At 39.9% G+C, this 12,814-nt stretch overlaps 1 protein-coding gene across 1 annotated transcript in view; it reads left to right on the top strand.

The window, feature by feature from the left end:
* SLIT3 (slit guidance ligand 3) overlaps positions 1-12,814 on the top strand; it is a 315,456-nt gene that overhangs the window by 301,314 nt on the left and 1,328 nt on the right. The window contains exons 32-35 of the mRNA XM_072145924.1: positions 1,677-1,807; positions 9,496-9,650; positions 9,744-10,029; positions 11,911-12,119. Of these exons, the coding sequence (XP_072002025.1) occupies positions 1,677-1,807; positions 9,496-9,650; positions 9,744-10,029; positions 11,911-12,119 (781 nt within the window). The remainder of the gene's footprint in view (positions 1-1,676; positions 1,808-9,495; positions 9,651-9,743; positions 10,030-11,910; positions 12,120-12,814) is intronic.

Here is a 12,814-nt window from a genome sequence, read left to right on the forward strand (position 1 = left end):
TGCTTTGTCGCATACAGCTACCTGTTAACTAAAAACATTTTAAGCCTGACTAATTATTCCCACGATGTATCAGTATTCGAGCAAAATCCATTTATCTGCAACACAATATTACCTTCTGACCTAGATTTCCCTTGAGAGCATCAATTAAAAGCACTTCAATAGCATCACATTTTCCGGACATTTTATTCCCACAAAATAAGAATAAAACTACAATAAATAAAGCAGGAACATAAAGTATTAAATAATTGTAGTGCACAGCAGCACTCGCCGATCTCCATCAGCTCCATAGAGATTAATGGAGAACGGTCATGTGCGGCTGTCTGCTCCATTAGTCTGAGAAGCGGCGAGGAGTCCGACAGTGATACGTCGGATTCCATCGGACCCCTCACTATCATGATCTGTGGGGGTCTCATCAATCAAATGATCAGCAAGTTAGACCCTATCCCATGAATAGGGCGTAACTGTTGTTCGTGGGACAAAAACCTTTAATATATAAGTAACGGATTACATTATTTTACTAAATGTTTGTAAGATTCTTAGATTTTTCCCTTGAATAGGTTTGCCATGCTCCAGGTACCACTGTCACCTATATTTGTTAATATCTGCATCACAGCCTCCATTAGGTGACTTCAGATACCTTACATTCTATTAAAAATCAGAACGAATTGGCAAAATAATGGTCACCATAGGAGAATCCCATTATAGTTAGTGGCTTTCAGGGTTATTCCCGTCCACTTTGAAAATGAACGTTGCTCCATTTGTAAGTTGTTCTGCTCCTGTATTGGAAAAGAACAATATTTCTGTATTGGGTTTGAATATCACAATACATGTTAGATATATTCTAGACATCCATATATTCTACATCTAGATTATTCATTGGCCTTACTTAGACCCAGAAACTGGCATAAAAAGTTTTATCTGACAGTACTATACCTCTGCCCTCTCTGCCAAAAGCTTTGATGCAGAAAGTCACATATACAAGGAGTTCACATGGAGGAACCTAAATGTCGCTATAACACCTGAGCAATTCATAGACAATGAAAAGAACCTTTAATTTTCATGTAAATAGAGCAGTGGGAGAACTGCACCAAGACGCTGAACCACAGCGAAGGAGCCAAAACACATCATCACAAACAGCTCATTTGTAATTTTGGAGCTGTCACTTTGAGCTTGGCTGCCGGCTGTGCAATATGAAACAGTGGAGGTTAAAAGACAGACATCACAAAAGCCTGTACCCACAATGAGAGTATGTGCGCTGCTGGCTACAACATGTTTGGTGAACTGGTGTTAGACATGTGGATGTACTTTGGGATATGTACTCTGTTTACACTCCGTTTTGCAATTGCCATATTTCCCACCTCATCCTTCATCACCCTATAGTGTGTCTCAAGGATTTTAACAATTTCATTGTGTGCGTCTTCCACAGCTTCGAAATGTTCTCTAATTTTCAGTTTTATATTCCATATGTGAATGAGCAGGCAAGTTCCAGCAACATTTCAGACATGTCTATGCATTATTCTTGCCAGATCCTCTCTTTATACATTGAATTACATATTATGTTATGAAGGTGTAACTTTACATTACAGACTTGTTGTCATGGGATACAATGTAGACGTTTTCATCCTGAATGAAAGTCTATATCGTATAAGAATAAGAATTTCATTTTCTCTCTGCAGGTCGCTACAGATAAAGACAATGGTATTTTACTCTACAAAGGTGACAATGATCCCTTAGCTTTGGAACTCTACCAAGGTCATGTAAGGTTAATCTATGACACCTTCAGCTCTCCACCAACTACAGTCTATAGGTAAGGCTCCATATACCATTCAGCAATGACTATAGCACAAAAATGTATTCCAAACAGACAATATTTCTCAACACGGTTTTGCAAATTACCATTACACAGTGGAGGTTAATATAGCAACATCAGTCAGGGGATCTGCTCTTTACCTCACTATTAGGCCTCACCAATGTGCAGGGAAGGCTCTTTTGAGCAGTAATGTTCTCTGTACATTTACAGATGACAATAACTTTTAATTTGGTATGTCCCCTCAAAATCCAGAATAAGTGATTTAATAATATTTTAATGATTATCTCCCTTATTTATACTGTCCAATTGACCTTTATTCACTTTGGAAATGGCAGAGAGATATTTGTCGTAAAGTGGAGTAACTTCCTTCCAGACCCCTTCAGACCCAAAGTGAAAGCATGTTCCATAGTTTTTAGTATGGATACAAAAATAAAGCTTTCATGACAATGGTAACCATTAGCAGTGACTCTGTGTTCAGGGGAACAATTAGTTACTTGTTTGGTTGGCTTTTGATGCAGCAGACTGGCATTGCAGAGTTAGCCAAAGGCTTTGTCTTATCCATTCTTCAAACTCAACAGAGGATCATCTTAGCCCAAACATCAGGTTTAAAGGGCCATTTATAACACAATACATTTCTAAATTCTCCAATGCCCAAATGCCTTGTACCCAACTGACCCATTTAGACTATAGGATGGAGCCTAGAAGAAGTGTTTGCTTTATCAGTTAAGACCATTGCAAGACCAGACCCTCTGTCAAGGCTGTGACCTTGAGGTAACAAAAAAATTGAAAACAAGAGTACAGGGAGTCCCCGGGTTATGTACAAGATAGCTTCTGTAGGTTTGTTCTTAAGTTGAATTTGTACGTAAGTCGGAACTGTATATTTTATAATTGTAGCTCCAGCCAAATTTGTTTATGGTCTCTGTGACAATTGGATTTTAAAAATGTTGAATTGTCATAAGAACCAGGATTAATAATAAAGCTTCATTGCAGACACCTGATAACTGTTACAGATGATTATTGTAGCCAAGGGCTAAAAAGTACAGTAAATTACCAACATCCAGAGGGCCGTTTGTAAGTAGAGGTCGTCTGTAAGTCAGGTGCTCTTAAGTAGGGCACGGCCTGTAAATGGAGCATTGTAAACCAACTTGGCATCCTCTTTACTAGCTGTATTAGGAAGGTACTAAAGGAGCGACTCATTCTGGAGGATCACAGGCATCCTTGGAGTTGTCCCAACATATGGACTTCCTCCGATCATAAAACCTGGGTAGAACCCTTCAGTGACTTTGGAGAGGCATAGGTACCTACATTTATATGTTTCCCTTTTGGGGAAGGCTTTCATTTTGGAAATTTTGATTCATTTATGCAGCTGTTCAAACAAAAAGAAATGAGACGAGTGTCAATCTTTCCTAATAGTATGTTATGACTTTGACATATTTTGTTAAGGCTAATGTGTAACAGAATATACGTTCATATGAGCTGTGGCTATTACGCCTTTATCTTGTCACTGTAGATTACTCTGCATGAGTCTTTGTATTTAAGCCATCATAGTTCATTTTTATGGGCTGGAATTATCCCTTTGCCATATTTGTTTTGGATGCTAGCTCGCTGTATTTCTGAGGACACAAGCAGACCAAATAACCAATAATCATAACACAGAGAACTGGGAGCCAGAACTTCCTTGTGGATCATTTCAGGTTATATTAAATATAGTTTATACAATCATGACCATGAGATGAGTCGATAAAACCTAATTAGGATAAAATTTTGAGCAAAGTAACTAATGATGCAAAATTACGGATTGTAATGCCAAAGCAAGCAGTGATTTAGATGACTTTTCTGCTTAATGTCACATTAAGAAAGTTATTTATATCATCCAACCACCACCCATTACTGAATCGCTTTTCTACAAACTCATGAATCTTTCAGACTATTACAGCTCCTGAAATCTCATCCATCTCACCACAATAATGTAGCATATTCATGTCCACCTCCAGTTGTGAAAAAAAATTATTGATCAGGGCCTGACACCCAAGAATATTTGATCAACTATTCATTATACAACAGAAATGCTGAGATCTAGCTCCAGGGGCGGCACAAAAAAACAGGGTGTGTGGTCCTTTCCCAATCTCAAATAGTTCAGGAACCATGTCCAGAAAAGTCCTGCATTGATTTTATATATTATTTGATTAGAATTTTAGCAGATTTATGTTGTTTTTTAAGCCGACCTTTAATACTGTTACACTGAAAGAATAAAAGCCTGGGTATAGGATGGCTTTTACCCCAAAAGGGGAAACTCTTTATGGAGTTGTTAGCTATGAAAGCATCTATAAAGTGAATATAGTTGTGTATTATGAAGACCTCTATTTTAAGTCTTGCAGGTTCTCTTAAGATAAAACTGTCCTATTACATGCATTTAATTATCAGTGTGAGCCTGGGGAGACACTGAGGATCTGAGAGTCAGGGATCGTGGTCTCTGTTGCTCCTAAACATTGATTAAACAATGGCAATGTGACAGCGGACATTCTCCTCATCATGCAGAATTATAGATTCTCTTCCTAAAGCCACACCGGGCTAATTATTTCTCTGCCCTTCATATTGATCAAGGGGGAGGTCTCCATCTGAGCTGACACCTCATTACAATAAGATTTATGGCGAGCCAGCTACCTTTGCCCTGCACAATCTGCTGAGGTTTGGCAAGATGCTGCATAATACTTTGGCCTTTACAAAAATGTCACACTAATCGCTTATTGGTTTAAAAAGAAGGATAGGGAAAGCTTAGAAAGAGGCTAAACGCAAAAAACAAATGCAAAATAAAGTAAGTGCGGTGACTGCACAGTGCGGTGTGAAATTACCTGGACAGGATCATAATCATAAAAAATATTGGCACAGACTGAGAAGATCTGATTGCAAATACTCCACGAAGATGATGGAGGGATGAGCCACTAAATCAGAGGGGAACAAACACTCATTAAAGTGTCCACTAATTTCTTTCGCTCCAGTCATGGATTTGCACTATAGTATACATCTCAACTAATATGCCAGGGCCACCATTATGGGGAGACAGAATGTAACCGGTTACCATGACCCATTTCAGGTGTTACTGGTAGGGTTTTAGGTCCGGTAGTTTGAGTCCCAAACTAAATTTTCAACTCGGCGAAACCTGAACATTATCAGGTCTGCTCCTCACTAATCTTATGTAATATTGATTTCTTATGTTATAACCTATGTTGCCTTCTTGAGCTGTGTAATAGCAGATCTTTACACCATTGTTAACCACTTTGTTACCGGTATGTTTACCTCCTTCCCTACAGGCCATTTTTTTTAGTTTTAGCTGCAGGCCTATTTAACAATAACAATTCAGCAAATAACTATAACAGTTCTAGTTGGACTAGAGACCACTTTGATGGTCTTTGGAGTGTGTAGTGTTATCCTTTCTAGAAACTTCTCTACATTTCTCCTAATTCTGTCCCGTGCGCTGGTGCGATTAAAGAGCCAATGACTATATACTAACCGTTACAGATAACTCCCTCCCACAGGGCAGTATAGTCATACAGCAGTAAGAAAGTGCTCAGTTGTAAACATCTCCTACACTTGCAAAAATACCTTGGCCGGTAGTGAAGTTATGTATTAGAGGGATCAAAGACTTTGTTATACAGATGACACCTGCCGGGAACTGCCGAGGTGACTGCCATAGATGGTCTCGAAATGCAAAAAAGTGGTCCTGAAGGGATTAAGAGGGTTCAAGGCTCATTTACTTATTTTATTAAAATATATAATGTTGTTCCTTAGTCTTCTATTTTAATGTAATACATTCATCTACATTCACTACATTGTAAATTTGTTATTTTACAATATTCTATTATATGGGGTCACAGACGTTGTGCCTAGTGGTAAGTTATAGAGCACCAAAGTCTCCACCAAATGGACTTGTTTTGTGCTGGATCTCTGCTGCCTTGTTCTAGTCCTAGTCCACCGCTTTGCAGGGATCTCCTGATACTCTGGTGGCCTAGTCAATCCTGAGTATGCCAGACTTTTTACTGACGACTTGTAAATTATACTTGGAAACATGGTACCTCATCTGTTTCCCCTGCTGGTTAATTGAGCTCTCGAATAATGGGGCAGATTCCCTTACCCGTCGCGATCCCGCGGTGCGTTTTCCGACGTGGATTCGGGTCCGGCACGATTCACAAAGACCGTGCGTCCGAGTTCATTCCTATGTCGCTGCTGCGCCGGGGTCCGCCGGAATTCACCTGCTTCTTCCTGGTGTATGTGAGTGTTTGATCTTGCAACACAAAATCTTTTTAAATTCTGCGGTTTGTCCGAATCGGTTGGGTTGTCCGATGGCCATGCTCCCCAATTTCTGCCGCGTGCAAGCCGGCGCCGATGCGCCAAAATCCAATCGCGTGCACCAAAATCCCGTACAAGTACAGACAACCTTCTACATACAGCATTTCGTAAATCTCTTGGACCTATTATCCAATTATGGCCTCTGCCACATAATTTTGGACACGTTGTCTGAGGAGAGTTGGGACAACCCCACTTAACGTAGTTCACTTCAATAAGTCTACTTTTGTATCTACTTCAAAATTGACCAGCCCAAAACAGCACAGGAACAAGTATAAAATTGTTGGTTTTCATTTAATGACTACCTTTCTTATTTGCATAAAAACTTTATTCCTTTATGAAAATATTTTCTCCAGCTGTTGAGCACTCTGCTCCGCTGTCCCATTGTGTTTCACTCTACGCTGCACTTGTGGTTTATGGCGTCTCTCTTTGCTAGTAAAAAGCCAATATTTCGTAATCTTCCCAAGTGAAAAATTAGCACATTCACACATTTCTGGTCTCCTTACAGTACACAGAATCAATTTCCAGCTGAAAAAAAGGTCTATTTTCCTGATAAGTTCTGCTTCAGAAGACTTTCTGACAGCATTTCATGTTAATGGACATATACTTATTTACGGAAATATTGATTCTAACAACACAAACCCAACTGTGTAATGTTTCTTCTTAGCGGGCCAACAGTAATTACTCCTAATGGAAGCCATTAACTACATATAATGATTTTAGCTCCAACTGAACACCATTTCCAGAAACAAAGTGTATTGCAAGAAAAATTAAACCATTCATTGTAATTTTTCTGAGCTACTTGTGGGAAGGGAGTTGAATTCACTGTGACCTTAGTTTATCATCCCAGCATGGTGGTTTATTGAGTGAGTAAGAGATATGGCTATGAGGTCAGTTTTCTCCTGGTAATATTTATAGTATGTCTGGTTTTCCTTCCTCCTCAAATCAACGTTAAAAATTATGCTAATGAGTAAGAAGGGCTCAGGGGGGGGTGTTACCAGAAGACCTCTGTGTTCTAGCTTCACAGGCTATTCAACTGTCTCACCCTTGCCCCTGCTCCCACAGCACGTACCTGGCGTAGTTTTGCCCAGTAGCCACCCTACTCCATGAATACATCAAGAGGCCACTTGATATATCCATCAGGACGTGGCCTTTATCATATGTTTTATGAATTTCCCCCTATGATTACATGAAAGATGTAATTATCCAATAAAATGGCACCTTTGCATTGGTTCATACTTAGGAATCTAGGAATGGTTGCTCCTGAAATTCAGACCTTACAATATGTTCCTTACCAGCCTTTTTTCCACTAAACTAACAGCACCCTCAGGGCATGGGTGTGAAATTTCCTTTAAAAAACCTACTTATAAATGTTTATTAACAGCTGCTAAATGAGAAATGCTCTACAGATGTCACTGAGTTGCTACAGAGCATTGCTGACCATGTCCATTAGGCTGCTGTACAGTATATCTGCTGCTGCTCAGAATGGCAGCTCCCTTAATCATGGACAGAAAATCTAAGAAAACAAATGTACAATCACAAAATAAAACACTTTATCCTAGAGAATTTAATACCATAAAATGCTGGCGGCAGGTTCCATTTAATATTTTTGTTCTTTTATTATTTTATTACCATCCAACCAGGATCTGGCAGGAAGGCCATGTATCAATGGAACATTTTATTTGACTGAAATGTAATTGTAATAACATAATTTGACCAATAAAATTTTACAAAAAATGTAAAAGCCACATATTCAGAGGAGAGTTAACCTGGGATTTAGCAAAATGATTAAGATGTGTAATAATGGTTCTGCATATGATGCCAGTGGATCACCAGTGTTTAGAAATCAACCCTTATATTTACTCATAGAGGCTGGTAATACAGGAACTGAAATAGGACAATTTTAGCTTCTTGTCTTGTAAAGGTTTAGCAGAAAAGTGGTGGAGTTTATGGATCTGTACCATACGACTACATTTCACACATATTTTTGTTGAAAATGAAGTTGAGTAATAAGTGATGTAAACTCATTACTCAGAAATCTGGTGTATTACTAAGCCCAGTTCACGCCGGTGTTTGGACCTCCATTATTATCTTCTGTCACTAATAATGGAACAAAACTGTTAAAACGTAAATTTATTTCAATAGAATTGAATTGCCTCCGCCAGTGTCTGTTTACACCTGTTTAGACTTCAGTTTATTGTGGGATTGAAGAAACAGCGCTGAAGGTTCAGTCTAATTTTTCTGCTCAGATAAAACAGGAGCCTAACGGAAGTTACACAAGAGGTGCACACACAGGTGTGAATAGGCCTTTAGCTGTCTCTGTTAGAATACAAAGAATAACTAATACTGTCTAAGTTTTAAACAGCTAAAACCACTTGTAAAGATCAAGGCTCCTGGTTGCAGAGCTCTACTATAACACTATGGCCAAAAGTCTTAAGATCAAATGTGTCTTGAAAACCCTATAAAAACTGCTTAGATGTTAGGTTAATGGCAGGGAGTGCTCAAATTTTAGTGACTGCAACATCAGCCAGGAGTAAATGGGACTCCCATAGAGATATTTGTTGTTTGTGCAGGAAGAGAAAATGCATGGGAAAATGTTAGGGATTTATTTTTTTGGCTAAGTCCCAAAATGTCTTAAGTCCATATTTATAGCTCAGTTATATATTTATCGGAAAAGTTATATGTGACTGGAAAGAGGAAATAAATGAGGAATTTACTAGCCCAGCAGCGCCACCCAGTGGTATAGTTGAGATTGGCACCATTGAGTGTAAATGTTAACAGCTTAGAAATTGGAAGCATGGTATGCATAAATGCCTTACAATACATCTGCATCCTAATATTTATTTCCATAGCTTTAGAACCGGAGGTTCACTCCAGTGATTATTTCCCCCTTTTCATTATATCCCTAGTCCCGAGTATGTGCAGTCAGTGAGTAGTACCTTACCTATTGCTTTGCATCTCAAAATCATTGTGATTCATCCTGTCAGGTTCCTGTGGTTAAGAATTACATGGATTTGTGTATCTGACAAGAGGTCACATTCTCACTTTCTAATAATGAATATACTGTACAGGGAGTCCCTGGGTTATGTACAAGATGTAGGTTTGTTCTTAAGTTGAATTCGTATTTAAGCCGGAACTGTATATTTTATGATTGTAACTCCAGACAAATTTGTTTTGATCTCTGTGACAATTGGGATTTTTCCATTTTTTCTGAAGTGTCACATTAAGGGATTGTACTGGATAACTTTTTATATATATAATCCTTCTTTATGTGTAACCATGACCTGTTGTTCTTCATCAATCACACTTCAGAATCTAATAGTCTTCTCCTTTGTTTTCAGTGTGGAAACTATCAATGACGGCCTGTTTCATACTGTGGAACTTGTGATGTTGAATCAAACCCTCAGCCTGGTTGTTGATAAAGGAGCTCCTAAAACCCTTGGGAAACTCCAGAGACATCCATCGCTCAATCTGAACACCCCCCTTTATCTCGGAGGTAGGGCTCTTCTGAATATAACATCTTGCAGTCATGTTTTAATGTTGAAAAACATTTTCTTCACTGTCTATTCTCTCTGGTGTCTTCATGTAGGCATCCCACCAAGTTCCGGAATCTCCTCTCTACGCCAGAGGACTGACCGCATTCCCATAGGTTTTCATGGATGTATACATGATGTCCGAATTAACAATGAACTGCAGGACTTTAGAGAGCTGCCTCCCGTGTCCATCGGAGTGTATCCTGGATGCAAGTCGTGTAATATATGTAAGCACGGCTCCTGTCGCACTATGGAGAAAGCCAGCGTTATATGTGAATGCAATCCTGGATGGACTGGACCTCTGTGTGACCAAGAAGTGGCAAACCTTTGTGATAACCACAAGTAAGTTGTACACAAGATTTTATTAGTGAACCACATTCACGTCTATCTTGAGATGTTTATCTTCACTTGCCACAAGAGCTCTGTAATGTCTCATCTCTGAAGACCTGACGTGGCTATGGTGGCTCAATCATGTAGCCTGCGGTTCAGAAAGACGAATACATGAAATCACATTTCATGTAGTTTACCTGCTAACAGACCCCTTAAAGGGGTTTTCCCATGAACACAAGTAAGGCCCTATCCACAAATCACAAAAACAAGGTGTCAATGGGTTCCCACATATCTCTGTCGGACCCCTTGTTGCTCCGTCAGGGTGGTGACACACAGGCCGTTTTTAGGCCGTTTTTAGTAGTGCGTTTTCAGATCGAAACGCATGCGTTTTTGACCAGTTTGAATTAAGATAATTGGTCAAACCTTCAAAACTAAAAACGGACTAAAAACGCCACGTGTGTCACTACCCTAAGGCAACATTCACACGGACGTATGAAAACGGCCGCATACGTACCATTTTTTTACGGGTTACATACGGCCACATTCATTTCAATGGACAATACGTCCAACCATTTATATTGCCGTTTTTGACACTGGAGTGTACGTACCGTATACTGGCCGTATAAAAATATAGAGCATGTCCTATTTTCTCCCGTATTTCAGTTCTGTATGCCCTAAAAGTCTATGGGCATGTATAAAATACGGGTTAAATACGTGCTGCATACGGATGAAAAACGTCACGTATATACGGCCCGTAAATACTGGACTGGAGAAATCATACGGTCGTGTGAATGTAGCCTTAGAGTAATGGAAAAGACGGCCACGCATGACTGTTCTGCTCCATTAATCACTATGGAGTTGACGGAGATCACCCAGTATGGCGCTCTGTTAGGGTTGGGTAAAACAGAAGGATGGGAAAGTGTGCCCTGAGCTTGCCCTAACCTCTGTCCCTTCCTATAGCCCCCCCACGCTAAACCGTGGGGCGACTACTTGAAGACTCGAAATACACTAGCTAAGTGTGGAAAGGGAACAACACGAACGAAAACTGACAAACATAAAACACAAAAGAGTAGTAAACTAGCCGGATTCACAACGAGAGGGTACGTCAAGAGCAAAATCAGGAAGCAAAAGCGTCAATGTCAAAAACTAGCCGAGGTCACAACAATTCAGAACACAGAGCAGGTCAAACCTAAGGAGCAAGTGATGAAGGAATTTCAAACACTGGCACAGGTGACTAGTGAGGCTGCAATTTATGCAGCCAGAACCCCACCTCCAGAACCTGATAGGAGCTGGACAACTTCTGGGAACTAACCCCTCATGGTGCAGAACAACAAAGCACAATCGCAGGCACCATGCAGAGGTACCACAACTCCCAGCAGTCCAGAACACAACCCCTAAACAGCGCAAGGTTTTAGCAGCCACTGCCTGGAGCGCGCACCAGAGAACGCTGGTAGCGGACAAGAGGTGGAGTACGACAGAGGTATGTGGGACCCCATCAGACCGCTTGTTTTCGTGATCTGTGGGGGTCTCATCACTGAGACCCCCACTGATCAGCAATTTAGGCCTTATCCTGTGTATAGGGCCTAACTTGTGTTCTTGGGAAAACCCCTTTAACACCACAGCCATTTTCTGTTTTTGTGTCTCCAGTTTTAACTCCGTGCCTCCCATAATTTTTTTCAGTTTACAAAACCATATGAGGACTTGTCTTCTGTGGGGTTAATTGTGCTCATCAGTGGACCAATTCAATATTGTGTTTAATTCACTGGGAAACTGTAGAAAATGTTATTGACTAAAACCTTTTTTTTGTTTTAAACATTATGCTATTTCTTCTAGCATCTTTAAAGAGGTCTTCTTATATAAAGGCATAGACTGACAATGATATCTTGGTTTTAGATGTGTACACGGGTCCTGTGTTGGCACTGAAAATGGTTACATATGCATGTGCACAGAAGGCTACACTGGGACGTACTGCGACGTGAAGAACGAGTCCTCCATCACCTGCCAGAACATCAAGTGTGACCACGGACAGTGCAGACCCTCAGAGAGCGGGGAGCCGTACTGCGAATGTGAACCCAACTATACTGGAGAACATTGTGACAAAGGTAAGGCATTGCAAACAATGCGGAGAAAGGATAATAATCAGTTACATCTTTCTCTTATGGAAAGCTGTACAGAGACCTCTTCACCAAACTCTCCATTGTAGCATTACAGTAAGAAATAAAGTGTAGCAACTTTTTAAATTTTTTATTTCACTCATGAATAGTTCTGGTGATAATAGTAAACTTTGTCATATATGTAATTAAAGATAAATGTTTATTTATTCTAAAAATAAGAAAATGGATATGCTACTAGTAACCAAACTCAGTAGTAGATTATAATATAGGCAGTTACCGGGGGCACAAGCCTTTTAGGGGGCTCATGGCCTCCCATATTTTATACAGAGAAGGACCTTTACTCATGAAATCCTCGTACATATGTTCCTCCTTTCAGTACACATTCACACATGAGCCATTTCAGGACCTTTGAATGTCCTTCAAAGGTCCTGAAACTGCCGATTGAAAGCAGACATAAGGGACTCATCATCCTCCATTCTCCAATAAGCTGATTCTAGTATCATTTGTAGGAAGTGAATTTGTGACTTGTAGGGGCTATAATATTCATACAGCCCTGGGCCCATGGTGGTCTTAATACTCCCCGGACTAAATTCCTTACAGACCTAGATAATATATTATTAGAAACACATACAGAGCTGATTTTACAAGCAAATTATTACGTCCTTAGAAATGTAAGTCTCCTA

Source organism: Engystomops pustulosus, chromosome 4 (genome assembly GCF_040894005.1).
Source record: "Engystomops pustulosus chromosome 4, aEngPut4.maternal, whole genome shotgun sequence".
Classification (NCBI taxonomy): Eukaryota; Metazoa; Chordata; class Amphibia; order Anura; family Leptodactylidae; genus Engystomops; species Engystomops pustulosus.